This window comes from Castanea sativa, chromosome 5 (assembly GCF_040712315.1).
Source record: "Castanea sativa cultivar Marrone di Chiusa Pesio chromosome 5, ASM4071231v1".
NCBI lineage: Eukaryota > Viridiplantae > Streptophyta > Magnoliopsida > Fagales > Fagaceae > Castanea > Castanea sativa.
The window spans coordinates 72,669,194-72,691,427 of NC_134017.1; the positions used below are offsets into that span (position 1 = coordinate 72,669,194).

Consider the following 22,234-nt stretch of genomic DNA (forward strand, 5'->3'; position numbering starts at 1 on the left):
CCTAAAACTATATAACATTATTCAATATCATTAACATTACTACATATTTCAAAAATTTAACTGTTAGATTGTATGTTTTTTAAGCTCTTATTACACATGTCAAATTTTGTGCCAATCAAATATTATTTATTATATGATCTATAAAATTATATTTTTATGCATAATTTTAAATTACAAAAAACTTGCAATATAAATAATTATTGATGATATAACTATTGATCTTTAGCTTTAGAAGTTTTGCAAGTATGGAGGATAAGAAAAAAATGTAATCTAATGGTGGATTTATCAAAATTCACCTTTAATAAAAAAATATTGAGTAAGGTTGTAGTCTTATATAGTTATACTACAACTAATTTTGTAACTAAAATTTATCTGTAATAGTTTATTCTCATATTTAACTTTAGTGATTATCAAAATACAAATTGTCATAGTTTTGTTTAATAGTTCTTATGTAATAAGATGGAACCAAAGCTTTATAAAATGCTCATTAACTTCTCCAAAAATGCACATAAAAAAATTCTCCAAAAATGCAAAATAGTGTTAATTTCCATATTAAATAATCAAGATTCATTGCATGTTTTGAACAAAATGATGCATTCTACCATTTTTTATTGTGTTGCATTTTTATTCATATCTTACTATATTATAATGTATTACAAAATATCTTGTTATATATAATAATTGAACATAAAATGAATTATATTTCCTTGCCAGAAAAAGTATAAAAATTTATAATATAGACAGTTTAACTCAAAAAATATATATATTATACTATATCAATTATTCTTTGTTGCTTTCATTGGGTTTTGAATTTTTTTTAAATTTTTTTTATACTTTATTAGGAAATAATCACATTATTTTGAGATTAAATTGAGACTAATACTTATAAATTTCAACTACTATTAACTTATAAAAATTTAAATATAGATAACTTAACTTACAAAACAAATATTATACTATCAATTATACTTTTTCTTTTTCATTGGATTTTGGGCTGAGAAAAATGTTTATACTTTGTAAGAAAATAATCATTGTATTTTGAGAAGGATGAGACTAATAATTTTTTTGAGAGAGTTTCAACTTATGGCGTCCGATCTGATAATAACTCTTTATCATCATACCCAAACAATTATGAGACTAATAATTATAAATCTCAGCAACTATTATCATTTTTCACTTATTAAAAAAATGATAGCAAATATTTTTTTTGCGCGTAGCACGGATCTAGAACTAGTGAAATAGAATAAGTGAATCAAACGTAATAAAATAAAACAATATTTTTTGGGAAATAAATTCTAAAATAAAAAATGAAGAAGAATAAGATATCCACCCAATCCGTGGATTGAGGCATACACTCCACCTCAAATCAAAATATAGTGTAAACCCAAACAATTATGTTGTACTTAGGCCCACACATGTTAGTGACCAGGACCACAAAAGTAAAATTGTGCGTTTTAAGCCCAATATATATATAAATATATATATATATATATATATATATATATATATATATATATATATATATATATATATATATTACCTTTTTTTTTTCACACTTCACCCTGCTATACAAAGATGATATACCTCGGGTTATATATTTTTGTTCTAATTTATTTGCTAATGTTGTTTAGGTGTTTTTTTAAGTTACACATTAGCGGGTTTCAGAAAAAATGAATTAAAAAATAAGTTACATAACTTACATATATAGCAGCAATAAGAGAGCATATCAATAGGCTTTGCAGTTTGCACAATAAAAAAAAATGACAGCCATTCCATCATGATTATAATAACACCCTCAAATTCAAATTCAAATCAACCTGCAGTATAATACAATTTGCGTTCCTTTAAATCTCATGGTCGGACTTACTAAATTTAGACATCTTGTTTGGAAAACCAATGAAGCTATCCACGCAAAATATACACATATAACTGTTGGTGTATTAATTTTCAAAAAGTACATAGCAATAGCAAATTAGGTAGCTAAAAAAGATAGTACTGATTTCATCACAACTTCTAGACTATACCATTTTGTGTTGTAATATAAATTATCTTCTTTTTTTTCCTTTTTTTTTTTTTGGTTGGCAATAATTTTACATTATAAGTATTATATTCATAAAAAATAAAAAATAAAAAATAAAAAAAACTGTATAGAGAAATCTTAGAGGAAGTCAATCCTGCGTTATTGGCAAAAAATTAGTGCATTGCTCCATATCAGTAGTGGAGTCAGGATTTGTGTTGAGAGGGAGCAAAATTTATATATGATATACGCATTTATACAAATTTATATAAATATATAATTTTTTAGACCAATTTGAAAAATTAAAAGCTATTCATTTCAATACTAAGTGATATTTAATGTAATTATACAAAAAAAAAAAAAAAAAAAAAAAACTCTACAAAAAAAAGCTTATTCATAATATTGTATTTATCTATTGAGGACTTAAGGTTCCTCAATAATTCATTTAGAAGTTATGCTCTTTTTCAAGACCAAAGAAATAAAGTGGCATTTAATAAAACTAAAGGTATTTTTTGGGCGGGCTGGGGGGGCAACTACCCCCCCTTAACCCCCTGGCTCCACCCTTGCTCCATATAGTCTGGGGTTTTAACGACCATCAATTTCAGAAATTGATATTTCATTTTCTGATGTTATCATGTCTCTATTATTGTTAGCACTTGTCGAAATAAATGCTGGCTGTTTTGGAGAAGGAAGAGATGTGTCATTACCCAGCATGAAAACAACTGCTAACATGGTTGGTCGATCACTTGCATGTTCTTGCACACACAAAAGCCCGATTTGAATGCATTTCAAAACTTCATTAGCAAGATATGTCTCACCTAGTAATGCATCCACAATTTCCATTACGTTTCCTTCTCTCCATAGGTCCCAAACCTACAAACAACATATTTATTATATTAGGCTAAATAATATAAGCCTAATTTTGCAGTCATTGTTGGCACATGCACATGCACTTACATGTTCAATCAAATATGCCGAGGGACCATTATGGTAATAAGCACCATTCTTTTTACCAACAATTATCTCTAGTAGCAACACTCCAAAGCTATATACATCTGATTTTATTGAAAATATTCCTTGCATTGCATACTCTGGTGACATATAACCACTGTCGCAAAACAATGAAAAATGAAACCATTAAGCCTTGCACATTATTAAAAAAAGAGAAAAAAAGAAAAGAAGAAGAAGATCAAAGATGGCCTTTGGGAACTAACAAAGCATATAATATTAGAAGTAACACAAGATGAAAAATGACACAATGACATCTCATGAGGATATTTTGCAATAGCAATTCGGGAAAGAATAATGCTAGAGATACAAACTATTTTACAAACTGCTGATATGGTGAGTGATTATTAGTAAATGAAAAAGTGATCTTAATAGTGGGCCAAGATGAAAACCAATAAGAGGTTGGCCACATCAACATTTTGTACAAATATTGTAAAATAGTTTGTGGCTGTAGCATTGCTCTTCAGAAAATTTGGAAGTTAGCAAGAATCAAGGAGATGATGGCAATCTACTATCGAAGTTAAAGAGAAAAATTAGCAAGCAGACATATCTAAAAGATAATGTCCCTTGATTAAGGCTAATCTATCAATCAAGTACGTATTTAGCGGAGGAGCTATTAATGTTGATTTGTTATGGAAATATTATGAACATAGTATTTCTCTTCAACTTTAGTACATTCTATGATAATTCTCCTAATCCGTGGCAAATTGGGGTCCAGTAAAAATTAAAAAAAAAAAAAAAAACAATGCCTATCTTCAGCGGAAGTTAGAAAGTAAAAATTTTGGAAAGTAGATTTCTTCCTTAATTGATTTTGTAGGGATGAAGATCCAAAGTATGAGTATTGGGCCGTGGGCTGTGTCCAAGGACATCAAGTAGTCCGAGAACAGGTAATAATAATGGAGGCCTACAAGACAATGATCAATGGAAGGAGTTTGGTCATGAGGAACTAGGAATGTTGTCCGAGGAGAAGTACCTCCTTAGCCAAACAGAATAGAGTTTAGAAGTTTGACCTTTCATTAGGAACAAAGCAACAGACAATTATATTGGCAAGGATAAACTTCAAGTGGGAATAAGACAAAGGAGATTTGAAAAATATCTAAGAAGAAAGCTGCTACCACTGCATTGAAAGCTCTGCAGCTAACCCCTGGCCACATTAATGTGGAGGTGATATCTGAATAGTAACATTCAGCCTTACAGCTATCCACAAAGACTTCAAGAATGTGTTGATGGGACAAGTATCAAAACCAGCGATCTGATCTACATGTGGAGGGTTAAGATGAAGTAAGGAGGCAGGTTATAAAGAAGAAAAATCTCATTACAAGGTATCATCAGATAATTTGTAGAAAAGTCACTATACACTCAAGAACTGTAATTATAGTTAAGTCTAAAAGAAATATATAAGAACAACATTTCTTAGACATTGCCGAGGAGGATTTTCCTTACCCAAAACTGTTTGTTTATATTTTCAAGTAACTATCAATCTACTGTGATCGTTGTCCAACTTAGTAAAGTTCAGTTTCTAGCTCATTCTCTACAAATTCATTGTTTTGGGCTCTTCGGACCTTTGTCCATTTCATTTGGGCTCAAAGACCAAGACCTGCCCATACAGATTTCCTTTAACTTATTTCTCTTGTTAGCATTTTAGTTGACTTTGGAATCTTATTTGAATTTGAATTATTTACTAGGATTAGGTTGATTTCCTTTCCATGTTTATTTTTATCATTCTTGTGCTGTGCTCCAAGTTTACAGTAGGTGGACTTTTATTTCACCTATTTTTATTATAAAAGGGTCAATAAGAACCTTGGAAAAAATAGAATCTTTTGTATAATACCTTTGATTACCTTTTGTATTATACCTTTGAAAATCTTTAGATTTTTATCAAGAGTTGCTATAGCTCTCTTTTATCTCCTCTGCATCTTGATCATGGCTTGACAACCCATTGATCAGAGTAGAGTTGTAATGTTGACTAGTGTTTCACAGTTTATTCTGCAGCATCATTATGTTGTAATTACAGGCTTAACTAGCCTCGTGTCCATAAATAATTATAAAGATATTCTTGAAATTTTTCTTAGAAAGGCCTGCAATTTGTACTCTTTTTTTATATGCAAATAGAAGTCAAGTAATTGGAAAGAAAATATAAATATATCTTTGTTTTCTGGCACACTTACTATGTTCCAACAACACGATTTGTATTAACTTCAATTTGGTCACCTCTAACAATTCTAGCCATACCAAAATCTGAAATTTTTGCATTCAGAGTATCGTCGAGTAGAATATTGCTGGCCTTTAAATCTCTATGGATAATTCTTAATCTTGAGTCTTGATGAAGATATAAGATCCCTCGAGCAATTCCACAAATAATCTCAAATCGCTTTCCCCAATCTAAACATGACCTTTTTGTTTCATCTGAATCAAGCGATTTTGGATTAGATTGAATTAATGCTTACGTGCTTCTATATATATATAATCTCAACTATTAGGAATTGATATGTTTGCAACTAGAGGACTACTTTCTAATGAGATGAGCAAAGTTTATGCGAAAAAAGAACATACCAAAAATAAAAGAGTCTAAGCTTTTATTAGGCAAGTACTCATAGATTAACATCTTCTCTTCTGCTTGAATGCAACAACCTAAGATTCTCACGAGGTTCCTATGTTGGAGTTTAGCAATTAGTGAAACTTCATTTTTGAACTGTTCTACTCCTTGTCCTGAGTATTTTGATAATCTTTTTACTGCTATTTCCATTTTATTTTGTAGCAAACCCTGAAATTAAAGTCCAAATTTCATGTTGTCATAGTGCATAATTGTTGAGAGAAATTCAACTTAGTGAATTATTAGGGCAATCCCAATTTCACCAAACGAATTCATGATCAATGAATGCCTTTAAACATTTTGGATGGAATAATGATGCATTAACACACTTGAAATAAGATTAAGCAATTTTTAGGACTGTTTCTAGGAGACTACCTTATAAACTGAGCCAAAACCGCCTTTGCCAAGCTCGTTAGCAGTAGAAAAGTTATCTGTGGCTGCAATAATGGTCTTCAAATCAAATACAGGAAAATTTGAATTGCTTTTGCTTCCATCGAATTCACTTCTACTTGGAGAGTCTTCGAAGTTTGGTAAACTGGAGTTAGTGCTTAGCCTCTTCCCTGTCATTAAACAAGTAACAAATGAAGTTACCATATTTGTCCAATTATGAATTCCCACTTAAAAGCCCTATATAACGAAACTGAGGAAATACACTAAAAGGTACTGTTCACTTGGCAAGAATTTTGATTCTTGAGAATCTAAAGATTCTCGTGAGTTTAAACTTTTGGCTTACTTGGATTTTTTATAAAGGAAATATTTTGGATTTTATTATGTTCTTGTGAATAGGAAACTATCGGACCGTGAGCTATGCCATTCCACCTTAAAACCAATTAGTGATGAGAAAGACACACTCAAATCTTTTATAGCATTCGACATCACGCCACTCAGACCTGTTTTTAGTAGTTGTAGGGAGTCAAATTGTGGTCCCCCCAACAATCCCTTCCTCACAATGACACTCCCGTGACTCGAATCCATGACCTTGGTTCTGATACCATTTGTCGGACCGTGAGCTATACCATTCCACCTAAAAACCAATTGGTGATAAGGAAGTCACACTTAAATCTTTTATGACATTTGACATCACGCCACGCAGACCTATTTTTAAAGTGGTTGTAGGAAGTCAAATTGTGGTCCCCCAATAGAAACATTTATACATATATACAAACATTCAATTGCATCAATAATAGGAGAAAAATTGTAATTCACACAAGGATAATCATAGAATTAGAGGAAAATAAAGGGCAGAATTGAAGTTTGTAATTTTCTATATCATTGACAGGATACCCCATTAGGTTGCTTTTATTGAGCCCTAACAAGTAGGAGTGTTCATCAAACCGCACCAAAACTGCTCACAAAATGGCATAATCACACCACACAAGTAACAGTGCACCACATGGTGCAATGCGGTTTGCTGTTTTATAATAAGAAAATAGCACAAACCACACTGCACTGCACCCTTTCTATATGTTATTAAGATATTTATTTATTTTTAATTTTAAATATATTATTAATAGTTTAGTTTTCAAAATATATATATATATAGTTTGATAACCGTAACAAGTGTTCACTAGGAAAGCCAGTCCAAAATAAAGAAAAACTAGCTCAATAGTTTAGACTATGCAACAATTAGTTTTGGGCAAGGTAGAAAAAGCCAAAAATTTGAAAATTTTACTAACTTCAAGCCATTTAAACCGCATCTTATATACCGTGTCGCATATGTGACTGCAAAAATGAGGTGTAGTGCAGTTATGGTTTTGGCTAAATTCTAAACCGCATCACACCACATCACACCGCACCGCACCGCACATGTGACCACAAAAATAAGATGCAGTGCAATTATAGTTTTAGCTAAACCGCACTGCAAATTGCAGTGCTAAAAATTGCCCAAAACCGCACCATACTGCATCACAAAGCAAACACCCCTAGTGGCAAGTATTACTATGTCCTAAGAAGTAAGTGGTGTTGGGTTTTGTGGAGCCTAGTTGTGTTTGATCAAGTTGACGACCCGACCCGACCCAAATAATGTTGCTTGATTTTTTAATGGGAGATTTTCTTAGGCTTAGCCCATTGTGAATCCTATGCGTAGGATATAGAAAAAATATTATTTTGGTGATTATAGTTTTTTTTTTTTTTCCAGTTGTTATCGTGTTAAAGAGAAAAGGACTGTAGCTACACTTTGTATTTTTTCCCTGATAATAGTGAAATCCCTGCAACTCCGTGAATGTAGGAAAATTGCCGAACCACATAAATACTATCTTGTGTGTGTGATTATTATTTTTTCTTTGGTGTGTATTTTCTCTATTTTCTGTTTCTCATAGGTTGTTAATTTCGTGGTAATTTCCTTACAACTGGTATCAGAGCCTAGGGTCAGGTTTGAGCGGGAGAAATGGTAGAGGAAGCAGGAAAGGTGTCTGGAATAGAAAAGTTCAATGGTACAAACTTCGCATATTGGAGGATGCAGATTGAAGATTATCTCTATAGGAAGAAATTGTATCTGCCTCTTTTAGGGACAAAACCTGCGACTATGAAGGATGAGAAATGGGCTCTTCTTGACAAATAGGTACTGGGAGTTATCAGGTTAACACTGTCTAGGTCTGTTACACACAATGTTGTAAAGGAGAAGACCAAAGTAGATCTGATGAAGGCTTTGTCTGGTATGTACGAAAAGCCGTCAGCAAACAATAAGGTGCATCTGATGAAAAAACTGTTCAATCTAAAGATGGCAAAACACGCATCAGTAGCACAACATCTAAATGAATTCAACACTATCACAAATCAATTGTCGCCTGTAGAAATTGATTTTGATGATGAGATTCGTGTACTAATTGTTTTGGCTTCTTTGCCAAATAGTTGGGAGGCAATGAGGATGGCAGTAAGCAATTTCACAGGAAAAGAAAAGCTGAAGTACAATGACATACGAGATTTAATTCTTGCTGAGGAGATTCACAGAAGAGATGCAAGTTAAACCTTAGGATCTGGTTCCATCCTAAATCTTGAGTCAAGAGGCAGAGGTAACGATAGAAATTTAAATCGTGGCAGATCAAAATCTAGAAATTCTAACCGGAACAAAAATAAATCTAGATCAGGCCAACAAGTACAATGCTGAAACTGTGGGAAATTAGGTCACTTTAAGAGGTAATGCAAAAGTCTTAAGAAGAAGAATGAAGATGATGTTGCTAATGCTGTAACGGAAGAGGTACAGGATGCATTACTTCTTGCAATAGATAGTCCACTTGATGATTGGGTTTTGGACCCAGGAGCTTCGTTTCATACCACTCTACACCGAGAAATCATACAGAATTATGTTGCAGGTGATTTTGGTAAGGTGTATTTGGTTACTGGAGAAGGTTTGACATATTCCTGACTTGAGGAGGAATTTAATTTCTATTGGACAACTTGATGATGAAGGGCATGCAATACTATTTGTTGGTGGGACTTGGAAGATTACAAAGGGAGCTCGAGTATTAGCTCATGGAAAGAAGACCGGTACTTTCTATATGACCTTAAGTCCAAAAGACACAGTTGCAGTTGCTGAAGCAAGTACTGATGCAAGCCTATGGCACCACAGACTTGGTCACATGAGTGAGAAAGGAATGAAGATGCTGCTGTCAAGAGGAAAACTACCAGAATTAAAGTCCATTGATTTTGACATGTGTGAAAGCTACATTTTAGGAAAGCAGAAAAATGTGAGGTTCTTGAAAACTGGTAGGACACCGAAGGCTGCGAAATTAGAGTTAGTACACACTGATTTATGGGGTCCTTCTTTGGTTGCATCCCTTGGAGGTTCAAGGTACTACATCACTTTCATTGATGACTTAAGCAGAAAGTTATGAGTTTATTTTCTAAAAAATAAATCTGATGTATTTGAAAATTTTAAGAAGAAAGGCCATGGATGAGACAGAAACAGGTTTGAAAGTAAAATATTTGAGGTCAGATAATGGAGGAGAGTACATAGATGGAGGGTTCAGTGAATATTGTGCTGCACAAGGAATTAGGATGGAGAAGACGATTCCTGGGACACCACAGCAGAATGGTGTGGCTGAACGCATGAACAGAACTCTCAATAAGCGTGCGAGGAGTATGAGGTTGCATGCTAGACTACCAAAAACTTTCTAGGCTGATGCTGTTAGCATTGTAACTTACCTGATCAACCGAGGACCATCAGTTCCTGTGGAGTTCAGACTTCCTGAGGAGGTTTGGAGCAGTAAAGAGGTAAAGTTTTTCCATTTAAAAGTTTTTTATTGTGTTTCTTATGTTCATATTGATTCTGATGCTCATAGTAAACTTGATGCAAAGTCTAAAATATGTTTTTTCATTGGCTATGGTGATGAGAAATTTGGCTATAGGTTTTGGGATGAACAAAACAGGAAAATCATCAGAAATAGAAATGCGATATTTATTGAGCAGGTTATGTATAAGGACAGGTCAACTGTAGTGCCAGATGTTATAAAGATAGATCAAAATAAATCTGAATTTGTCAACTTAGATGAATTGACTGAAAGTACTGTCCAGAAAATGGGTGAAGAAGATAAGGAGAATGTAGATTCACAGGTAGATCAGAGTACACATGTAGTTGAAGTCCACAGATCTTCCAGGACCATTAGACCTCCATAGTGTTATTCACCCGCTTTAAATTATCTTTTGTTGACTGATGGTGGTGAGCTAGAGTGTTATGATGAAGCCTTGCAAGATGAGAATTTAAGTAAGTGGGAGTTAGCCATGAAGGATGAGATGGATTCCTTATTGGAGAATCAGACATGAGAATTGACTGAATTGCCAGTAGGAAAGAAGGCTTTGCACAACAAGTGAGTATACAGAATAAAAAATGAGCATAATGGTAGCAAACATTACAAGGCCAGATTAGTTGTTAAAGGGTTCCAGCAGAAAAAGGGCATTGACTACTCAGAGATTTTTTCTCCAGTTGTGAAGATGTCAACAATAAGACTGGCACTAGGAATAGTGGCTGCAGAAAATTTTCATCTTAAACAATTAGATGTGAAGACAGCATTCCTTCATGGTGACTTGGAGGAATACATTTACATGATTCAGTCAGAAGGGTTCATTGTTCAGGGACAAGAGAGAGTCTGCAAACTGAAAAAAAAAAAAAAAAAAAAAAAAAAAAAAAAAAAAAAAAAAAAAAAAGCTTGTATGGCCTAAAACAAGCTCCTAGACAGTGGTATAAGAAATTTGATAGTTTTATGTATAGAATTGGGTTCAAGAGATGTGAAGCTGATTACTATTGTTATGTTAAGTTTTTTGACAATTCTTACATCATTTTACTGTTGTATGTAGATGATTTGCTTATTGCAGGGTCTAGCATTGAGGAGATTAAAAATTTGAAGAAGCAATTGTCAAAATAGTTTGCAATGAAGGATTCAGGAGCTACAAAGCAAATCCTTGGTATGAAAATCATTAGAGACAAGGCTAATGGTACATTGAAGCTTTCACAGTTAGAGTATGTGAAGAAAGTTCTTAGCAGATTCAATATGAATGAAGCTAAACTAGTGATCACACCCTTGGACAGTCATTTCAAACTAAGCAAAGAACAGTCACCAAAGATAGAAGAAGAAAGGGACTATATGAGCAAGGTGCCCTATGCCTCAGCTATTAGCAACTTGATGTATGCTATGCTGTGTACAAGGCTAGACATTGCACATACAGTGGGAGTTGTGAGCAGATTCATGAGTAAACTAGGAAAGCAGCATTGAGAGGCAGTCAAGTGGATTTTGAGATATCTGAGGGGTTCATCAGATACATGTCTTTGCTTTACAGGTGCGAATTTGAAACTGCAGGGTTATGTAGATGCTGATTTTGATGGTGATATTGATAGTAGAAAGAGTACTACTAGGTTTGTATTTACTCTAGGTGGTACCGCTATATCTTGGGCCTCAAATTTGCAAAAGATTGTTACTTTGTCTACTACAGAAGCTGAGTATGTTGCAGCAATTGAAGCTAGAAAGAAGATGATTTGGCTATACGGCTTATTAGATGAATTGGGTAAGAAGCAAGAGATGGGCATTCTACATGGTGACAATTAGAGTGCAATATTTCTTGCTAAAAATTCAGCTTTCCATTCAAAGTCGAAGCATATACAGACAAAATACCATTTTATCTGGTAACTTGTTGAAGATAAACTGGTAATACTTGAGAAGATTTGTGGATCTAAGAACCCGGCAGACATATTGACTAAGGGTGTCACTATTGAGAAGCTGAAGCTGTGTGCAGCTTTAGTTGGCCTTCTAGCTTGAGGACAGGAGGATGAGTTCCAGGGATGAGGGATTGTTTTTGGAAGACAGCGGCTGATGTTGGTGATTGAACTAGTCTCCAAGTGGGAAATTTGTTAGGCTTTGTGGAGCCTAGTTGTGTTTGATTCGGTTGACGACCCGACCCGACTTGAATAATGTTGCGTGATTTTCTATGCGTAGGATATAGAAAAAAACGTTATTTTGGTGATTAGGGTTTTTTTCGGTTGTTGTCATGTGAGAGAGAAAAAGACTGTAGTCGCACTTTGTATTTTTTCCTTGATAATAGTGAACTCCCTACAACTCCGTGGATGTAGGCAAATTACCGAACCACATAAATACTGTCTTGTGTGTGTGATTATTATTTTTTCTTTGGCGTGTGTTTTCTCTATTTTCTATTTCTCACAGGTTGGGAATTTTGTGATAATTTCCCTACAAGTGGTTCTGGATAATGTGAGTTCCTTGAGCCTAATGATGGGGTTGGACAAAAATCCTAAATGTTAGTGCAAGTTCTGATTAAAGGGTGAGAAATTATTCAAGTGGTTTGATGTTTAACACCTTGAAGGTGTTTTAATCCCTAAATTTGGCCATATGGTATCCCCAAATTTAGCAAGAGAGAAATTGTTTGTCGAAAAATGGTAATTTTTTTTTTTTACCTTCATCAAGCTTCTGAGAGTTGTTCTTTGTTGAAGTTGCAGTAACATCATTGAACGATGTGGGTTGTCCTCCCCTTGCTGTCCTCTCATGCAAGAATGGTTAAAAATGATGGTTTAAACTTGTAATCATGTCAAGTTTCATTTTGAGCATATCCAAGTAAATCCAATTTCCATTTTTGTGGGGTCTGTGAAATTGCTATAGGAATATCATAAGTTAAATGAGGGTTGCGTATTTCATTGAAAGTTTTGTTTTGTTGGTTTTTTGTTCTTTGTATGCATGTAGTGTAGACTTCGATGTTTCTTCGTTAGAAAAGTCATAGTGTTAGAGAACATTGATTTAGTTGTTGCATATAAGCAAATCACAAGGGGGAGTATTATATCTTGAAACATTTGGGAAGTATTATTTTGTAAACCCTCAAAGACGTTTGGGAAATATTATTTTGTAAACCTTCATAGGAGGTTGGTGTAATTTTCCCAATTGGTTGAATAAGAGATCTAAGATTCAATTATCGCCTTCACCAAAAACTGATTGGTTGGTTTGATGATAAAGAGCTATTATTAGAAGTGGACGCCATAAGTTAAAACTCTCTAAAAAAACCTATATATGAAGGTGATTTCAAGGTAAAAGGACATGAATTTACTGTCTTCTTAATTGTAATAAAAACATAAATTATAATTACAGATAAGACCCAGAGTTAATCCTTCAATTTCTTTCTTGAAAATATTAGGAGATCCTAGTTAAGTTAAAGAGCAAGACTTAGGGATAATATTTTAGTGTTGTTTCTTAGGTTCTCCTTTTAAGATTCTGCCATGTGACTTTTTTCTCATGGGATGAAAGTATATGTTTTAGTTATATAGTCATATGGCTGAATCTTAAGCGAGGAACCTAAGGAACAACACCTAATGTACTGTACCTAAGTTTTGTCCTAAGTTAAAATACTATATATGAAGGTGATTTCAAGGTAAAAAGAGATGAATTTATTGTCTTCCTTAATTGTAATGAAAACATAAATTATAATTACAGATAAAACCCTAACTTAACCCTTAAATTTCTTTCTTGAAAATATTAGGAGATCTTAGTTAAGTTAAAATACTCTTGTCACATCCAATTAATGATATCTATATACATATAATGATACTCACTACAAAATACAAGGGCTATAGCGGCGCTTACAAAATGTCACTATTGTTGATACCATATTTTGTTCGCCTTGATTTGCATACCAAACCCGAAAAATACAAATTATTATTTTCTCTTCATGGGGCCGCGATAACATCCAGAATGACGTGGCACAACCTATTTGGACACCAAAGCACTCAAAGTGCCCACTTTAGCCAAATGACTAAAACGCCCCTAGTCAGCCCTAGGTTGACCAAGGGTCAAACAAGATCAAAATCCTCAAAAAACAACATTTTTCTTGATCATACATCAAACCCGAGCTTCTCGGAGACTTTTAGCAAGTTTGACCCGGAGTTGACCCTTAGTGGGCCCAAAAACCAAAATTTTGATTCGGTCATCAAAATGGGTTGAAACCAATGCCATTGTGAAGATAATCAAATTCTCATTCCAACAACTATTCACAGGTGAAAATCGAAGTTAGAAAGGCCGAGATCTCATGAGAACTGGGTTAACACACCGATTGATGCACCACTAACTTCTCGGAGCCATAAATTTTAATATAATAGTTGGATTTTTAAGTTCCATACCTTTTCAAAATCAAGAAGTCAAAATCTTTCTAAAGGTGTCAAGATCAACCCGATTAGAGGACTGTTCAAGCTAGCGGCCTTACAAGGGCCGCTGCTTAGAAAAGCATGTTGGGGCTATATATAGCCCTAGGCACCCTCCAGACAAAAAACAAAAGAGACTTTTGGGAGGTTCTGCTCTCTGCTGGACGTTTTCTACCCATTTTTTCTCTCTTCCAAACACAAAAAACACATCAAAGGCTCTTTATTCTTCCTTTTTCACCAAAAATACAAGGTAGTGTTCTTGCACCCAATCTTCTTTTTCTTGGTTCTACATCTTGGATTTGGGGTTTAGGGGTGTGGATGTAGCTTTTTAGCTACTATCTACTCCCCTAACATTCTAAATCTTTTCCCTAGCATGTTTCTTGTTCTTTTTGCCTTAATAACATGATTTATTGCTTTCTTTGACATATTCCTTACTTTATCTTGTTCCTAGCAAGTTTTTAGCTTAGATCTATGTTGTGCCTAGATCCTTCTTTCTCATGTGTTGTTTGGCTAGATCCGCACGTTTTTATGCTTGTTCACATGTTATTTTGTCTCGATTTACATGTTTTGTGCTTTATGCCATGTTTTCCCATGCTTTGTTCTTCTATGTTGATGTTAGGGTTACATGCTCACATGCTTGTATGATATTTTTGGCTATGCCTTGCTTGGATCTATGTGTTTATGTGTATGTTTCCATGATTATATACTTGTCTTCAAATGTTTATATACTTGGATTCATGTTCTTCCATGTTTAGGTGCTAGGATCTACATGTTTACATGTATGTTTCTACGCCTATATGTCTAGATATATGTTTTCACATGCCCACATGCTTAGATCTATGTTCCTTACATGTTTTATGCTATCTTTCATGTGCTTGTGCGCTCCATGCCATGTTTGTGTGCCTAGACCTAGGCTATGTTTGTCATGTCATGTGCTATTGTAGCCCTTTTGTTGCTTTTGTCTCTCTTTCTTGTGTTTTGGCCTATTGCTTCGGATCCGATCTTGACCCTATGGTCTTGGTCTTCATCCGTACACCTTGGCCCACATCAAAGGGTTTGGATCATTCTTATTTGTATGTCTATACTTGCTTGCTTATATGCTTTATGCTTGTGCTAGCCTCTCTAGTTCTAGGCTTTGCCACGATTGATGCCCTTAGCGGGTTTGTGGTTGTGTGGTTACATCCGACGCCCATGAAGCCTTGTTTGGGTGTAACCACTTGGGAGGCATCTTTGGTTGTCGAGTTGCTCCTTGCGTACCCTTCCCTTTTCTGCTCCATGCAATGCTATGCTTACCATGCTTGTTTGCACCACCCATTGGCTTTCTATGCATCTTTACACGCTTGCTCACATGTCCATGCATGAGTCTTGCTTGCTAGTGTGTTGTCCATACTTCAACACAATGAAATTATGAAAATTCAATCCAAACCTACATTTTTTCCGTTGCTAACACCATCTTTTGTTTGCTCGCTTTCTCACTTGTTTGCATGCTTCCTTGTTCCCTTGCTTGCCATGTTTATCATGCTTATCTGCTTTATGCCTCTTTCATATGCTCTTTGCATCTTTCCTTCCATTGCTTGCCTACTAGTTTCTTGTCTTTGCCTTTGCATGTACGCACATGGAGCAAGGACGCTTGGAGTTAGGACACGGTCTCCCAAGTGCAAGTAAAAAGGGCGCGAATGCAAGCATGTAGATGTGAGACAAACAGCTATGTTCAGTAGATTTAGGGGTCTAAATTCTCCCATTTAGTTATGTACTCTATTAAACCATTTCCTTTCCCCTTCCTTTCTTTCTTAGATGGGTTGTATTAGGTATATCATGTTATGTACCATTCATCCTCATCTCTAGAGTATGATGACCCATGTTTATATCCCTGCACCTATATTTTGAGTCATGCTCTAAGGATGTAGGCATTTACTATCTTGCTCTGTGTGCTTTCATTGTGCATGATGTATGTATATGTATACTTGTTCACCCCTTCCAGTATGATTGTCTCAATCCATGTCACCTAAGACAAAGCGATGCCTAATTTCCGTTGGGAAAGTAAGGTGACATGTCCCCAGATTTTTGTTGTGGAGATTTGGCTCTTTGCTTGAACACCTTAGGAAAGCATAGATTGGGACCATACCTATTCAAATGCCAAACCTCAAAGCCCCATACATGCAAAGCACCAAAAGCCAATGCCAAAATCATGTTTCTACTATCAATCTTTGAAAATTAAAGTTTTATCAAAATAAAGGACTGTCCTTGGACAGGCGTTATGGGATGCCTAACACCTTCACCACACGTAACCAAACTTCCGGACTCAAGAATCAAGATTTTTTGCCATTCACATTAGATTAGGAAAAATTCCATTTTTCTTAATCTAGGATTGGTAATAAAATCAACTAGAAACATGCGACCAATCAAACCTTAGAAAAACCCAATGATTGGTGGCGACTTCACTTACTTTTGGTAATCCCTTAAAATTTGGACAAGATTCCTGCCACACCACCAAAGGTAGACCTACCTTCTTCCATCGAGAGAGAGAGAGAGAGAGAGAGAGAGAGAGAGCACCTAAAGCTCTGCGTGAACCACGCCGATTATCAAGAGGGGCCTCCAATAGGCTCCGTGTGCAAGGGAGCATCACCACGACTGGTGGTTGAAAGAAGACCTGGCAGCGGTTTCACCATCCGCCCGTGGCTCGACATCGACATCTATAGATCTTAAAAACACCGCTATAGTTTCATCAGCGCTTACTATAGTTTTGCTTTCTATAGTGGCACTTTGTAATGTTGCTATTGAACTGTCACTACAGAATTATCAATTCTTATTTTTAAAATTTTCTATGTTCAAGATGCAATGTAACAAATATTGCTAGTAATATTTTGAAAGCAATACAAGCATTTGAAAAGTATATAGATAGTCTTATTATACAATTTAGTACGTTGATTAGAATATTTCGATCTATTTAAAAAACTTGTATTAAAACTTTTAGTTTTGAAATTAAATTTAAATCATTAATATCATAATAAATATCCATTGGAAAAACATTCAACATTAAGACAATATTTATATCAAACTATGATTCAAAGTTTTTAAATAAAATTAAATATTTTATATCTCTAAATAAATTTTAAATATAAATTTATTTAATAGAGTTGTACATTTATTTTTTATTTTATTTTCTCAAAAAATAATTTTTTTTATAATTGAAATATTATATGCTAAGAAAATAAAAAAGATAAATATATAGAGTATATAGAACTATGGACGTAGATGGTGGACTACCTCCATATATAAAGGCTTAGTTTGGATTGCGTTGAATGCGTCCAGCGTTTAACGTTTTCCTTCTTTCTTTCTTTCTTTTTTTATTTTTTATTTTCTGCTGCGTTTCAGGGATAGTCTACTGTGTGCGCACTATGCACGTACTGTGCACGCACTATTTATGTGCGTGCATTTTTTAACAACTATTTATTAAAAATAAGTCTCACATTACTATTCACACATTTAAAAGTTATAATGCTACAATATTTTTAGTTTTTAATTTTTAATTTTTAATTTTTTTTGTACACCCAAATAAACAAAGAAATCAAAAGCAAACTTTTATATATTTTAAAAAAAAAGTTAGATAAGATAAGTATGTAGCACGTCTTTCTTTCTTTCTTTTTTTTTTTTTTTTTTGAGAGAAATAAGAGTGTAGTACTGGGCCCCGTGATTACTTCTTCTTTTCATTTTCTATAAAACCTACGCTACCTCAAGTTCCCAACCTACAGGCCCACCCCAATTTGTAAATCAATCAGTAAATGACAGAATGAGACTCGGGTCAGAATGTAATAGCTATACAATAAAGCAGGTAGCTACCAAGTAAAGCACTAAAGCTTTTTTTCTCCCAATAAAATAATGGACTCCACAGAAGACTTTTTCCTCTCATTCGTTCTCCTTTCTTTTTGTTTTCCTTATTAACCAAACAAAGGAAAGTTTCGTTTCTTTCCTCATCCATCAATTCAAACAAAGCCTAAAACACAATGAGAACTTAAAGCATGAAACAGAGGTTTTAGAGGAATTCCAAACCTGAAGAAGTGGACTCAATTCACCGAAGAAGAAGATCTGAAGCCCATCAAAGAAGCTTTACGAAAATCACTTTCCAATAACGTACAATTTGTTTTTGAGGTTTGAGATTAAATGTTTTGTGCTTTGAATTTTGTTTTATTTTATTAAGAGAGATTTTTCAGCTTTTTTATTTTATTTTATTTTTTTGAGGGGGAGATTTTTCAGCTTATATGAGTAGGAGATTAATGAGTTCCATGTTCTAAAGATGTTTTTCCTAGATTTGCTTCGATAAAGGATATTACTATACTTTTAGTGACGGCTAATTTTTGGGGTTTTATTGGTTAAAATTTTTGGAGTTTAAAAGTAGTGTGACAATATATATATATATATATATATATATATATATATATATATATATAATTACTGTTAAATCAACATCATAATAAACGAAATATCAAAATTATATTTTTATTTTATATTTGAAAATTAACATAAAAACTTGTATAAATTCAATATATATATAAACAGAGGCTCATCCCCGAGACCATAAGTTTTGTTAAGTAGCATATTATTTTTGTTTTAGACTTCTACCTCAACAAAAAATTATATTTATGTCAAAATATTAGTTAATTGAATGTGTCAATGGCTTAAATACACATATTAATTATTTATATATTTATATCATATATATATATATATGTATTATATATATTAGTTTTTTTAAAAATATATTAGAATTCAGATATATCATGTGAGAGCATATGAATATTAGGTTCTGTCAAATGGTAAGTAATTTTTTATTTAGCCTTTCAGCTCACCTCTTTTACTTTACACTCTTCTCCACAAAAAGATATATATATATATATATATATATATATATATATATATATATATATAAAAGAAAGAAAAAAAAAGAGTAATTATATCGTTTACCAAAATATATATATATATATATATATATAAAAGAAAAAAAAGTCAAAGTCGTGTGAGTCTTATTTAAAATTTTTTGGGTGAAAAGTTGTCCTTCGTAAAGTCGAAGCCCAGCCCATTAAGCTGTTAAAACAAATTGATTTTCTTTTATAGAGACACATTAGCCTAAAGCACAGGCACAGTAAAACATGCAGAGGAAACAAGTTGTATTTAAAAATGGTGGATGTGTTCAACATACTTCATAATATGACCCCAAGTTGAGAACTAAAATATTTTTTAATAAGAATATTTTAATATTTCAAAATATACGTATATTTCACGGCAAGCTACATATATATCATATTAAAATTCCATTAGAAGGATATTTCATTTAATCTATCATTATCATACTCTAATAACATAAACATTACATCATAAAAATTTTACGATATTTTCCTAAGCCAACTAAATATTAAAATGATATCATAAATATATATCATATGCTAACTCCAAAGCATTAGAGAAACAAAAACTATAATTAAGCAAACAAACAACTTATTACATCACATAATAAATATCAATAATATAAAATGGATTAAATTTATTTTATAAAAAAATACAATATTCTTACCTTGTTATTTCATCTTTAATTACTTTTTACTTTAAGTGAAAAAGTGTAATGGACATTTGTGTGCAATTTTAAGTTTTCTCTTTTCATGATGAATTTATTACTTCAACTAATTTTTATGACGAATTTGTTACTTCAACTAATTTTTATGACTTTCTCAAAAGAAAAAAAATTATGACAATTATACTATAGTCTAAATTCTTCATACCCATAAGATTAAAAAAAATTATCCCCTTCAATTCAACAAAAACCTCTTCTTGCTATTGCGACATTATTTCATGTTATTACTTCAGTATATTTTGAATATTCTATATAATTTTTCACATGGCAGTTTATAATCTTATCGCAGGGGCACTTTGCTAGTCTATAATAAGGATAGTATCACTCTTATAATTCACACGTTAATTTGTTAACCAATTGCGCATACCTTTTCTTTTCCTCTTTATTAAACATTGTGCACCGAGGCAAATTAGTAATGAAGTTACAACCAGAGCCACTACCATAATTGCCTGCCTCCTCTTGTTGGCAAAGAACCCCTTGAAATGATCTGGAAACAAGAAAATATCTCCATTTATGCAACAAGAGTGGTGCACAATTTTTGAAAACTATTTTTACAATTAAGATGATAAATTGTAATTATAATAACATCAACCTTAAATAGGCATACTCCCAATATTATTTTTATCATGCATCAATTATAAAATCACTTATTAAAAAAAAAAAAAGAGTGATATTGTTGTGTGCATGTATGGTAAAAATAAAATAAAAAATTGTCTCAAATAATTTGTCTCAGTAATTGTCATGTACCTAACTCAAAGGCATCAACACGTACATGCAAATTTTGGCCCCCATCCAACACTCTTGTATCCATCAATTCACCATACCATCTCAAGCAACCAACTTCCTCTTTCACATCTACTCCTCCATACGCCGTGCAAGAACAATTCTTCAAGCATTGTCGCTCACACTCCTTCAAACTCAGCTTCTCATCGACTCGTGCAAATGAACTATCCGGAAGCTTCACACTTTCCACCTTCACAAACTCTTCACCACTCTTGCAAATGGATGCCCTCCCATGCTTCTTCACACACCCACTCGTCGCATTTCTCGCAGACCATTCACTTGGTGATCTTGGTTCGAACCCAGGTAGACAAGTGCACTCAAATTCAGTACCATTTTGAACTTGACACTTACCGAATGCACCGCACTTCCCATAATTGTCACACCGGTCCAATGGCAGTGTCCCAAGAATGTCCCATTCTTGATCTGAAATTGCACTCACAGAGCGTTGAATTGATCCAGATCCATTCACCACTAATCTTGAGAATAATGATACGCCCGGGTGACGTAAACCAAAAATTGTAGTAGTCTCATAATGGTTGTTAAATAAATTGAAATTCATGACCGAATCATTACTTGACAGTGTTGGTATTCCACTCCATCCAATACCATTCCAATGACCAGAACGCCACCACAAAATGTTACCTTTGTACAAAAACAACTCTGGGGAGGAGCTATTGGTATTGAGAATGAAGGAGAAATTCCCAATTCCTGGATCATCTCTGGACTTCCAAGATGTTAGAATTAGATTTAGGCCGATCGTTCGATCCAACCCAAGTTTCATGCCTGGAAGAAATGTATCAGTTGGATTGTCAAAGCTTTGCCATAGCAACTCACTTGTTTCATTCAGAAACAAGGCGAGATTTCCTGAATCACTGAGGTGAGCAAGGGTGATAGTGTTGTTTGAATTTATGACAATATTTGTGGACCAAATGGGTTGCTTTCGATCCTCACCATAGAGTACTAGGTTTCCATGAAGATCAATTGAGAGAACCCCAGAATTATCAGTGATAGGATTGTCTCTGTTTGCAACCCATACCACGGGTTGTTCAGGAGCTTTATAAAACCAAATGCCAACATAGCGGTTGGTGGACTCTCCGGGACTAAAGAAACCAAGTGCAAAGGTTTCTCTGTTAGAGACTAAAAGGTCACCATCTCTGATGGGTTTGCTGAAGGTTAAGGTGTCTTGTAAAGTGTCAAACTGGGGAATAAGGAATACAAGCAATGTGTGTAGAAGGAGAAACCCCTTAGTAAAGTGCATGATCATGACGAGTATGATTGTAGTGTGGTCTTTTTGCTAACTAGGAAAAGAGGCTGAGTAGATAAGGTTAAAGACTTGGTATTCGATGCATGAAAGTTGGGTAATGGGTGATGGGAGGTTGGGAGGTCCAAGATGATGTGGAACACTTCTGAACCTACGGAACTGAAGAGTAGATGTGGAACCCAGGTGTGGGATTTGCAAGCAGACTGATGAGTCAATGATACATGCACTTTGGATTTGCCCTTTGTCTAGGAATGTTAGGGTCCTGGTGAACGGAAAATTTCAGAAATGGGCAAATGGCTATTGGAGGACAGGGATTTTTT

General features: G+C 33.9%; 1 protein-coding gene across 1 annotated transcript; it reads right to left on the reverse strand.

The window, feature by feature from the left end:
• Positions 1-2,602: 2,602 nt before the first annotated feature.
• On the reverse strand, positions 2,603-21,917 carry LOC142635747 (G-type lectin S-receptor-like serine/threonine-protein kinase RKS1). Its single transcript, XM_075809850.1, has 8 exons — positions 20,618-21,917; positions 20,238-20,357; positions 12,506-12,594; positions 5,994-6,095; positions 5,579-5,789; positions 5,194-5,431; positions 2,975-3,125; positions 2,603-2,890 (listed from the first exon to the last, which is right to left on the reverse strand). The coding sequence occupies exons 1-8, from the start codon at positions 21,915-21,917 to the stop codon at positions 2,603-2,605; spliced, it is 2,499 nt and encodes an 832-aa protein (XP_075665965.1).
• Positions 21,918-22,234: the final 317 nt, after the last annotated feature.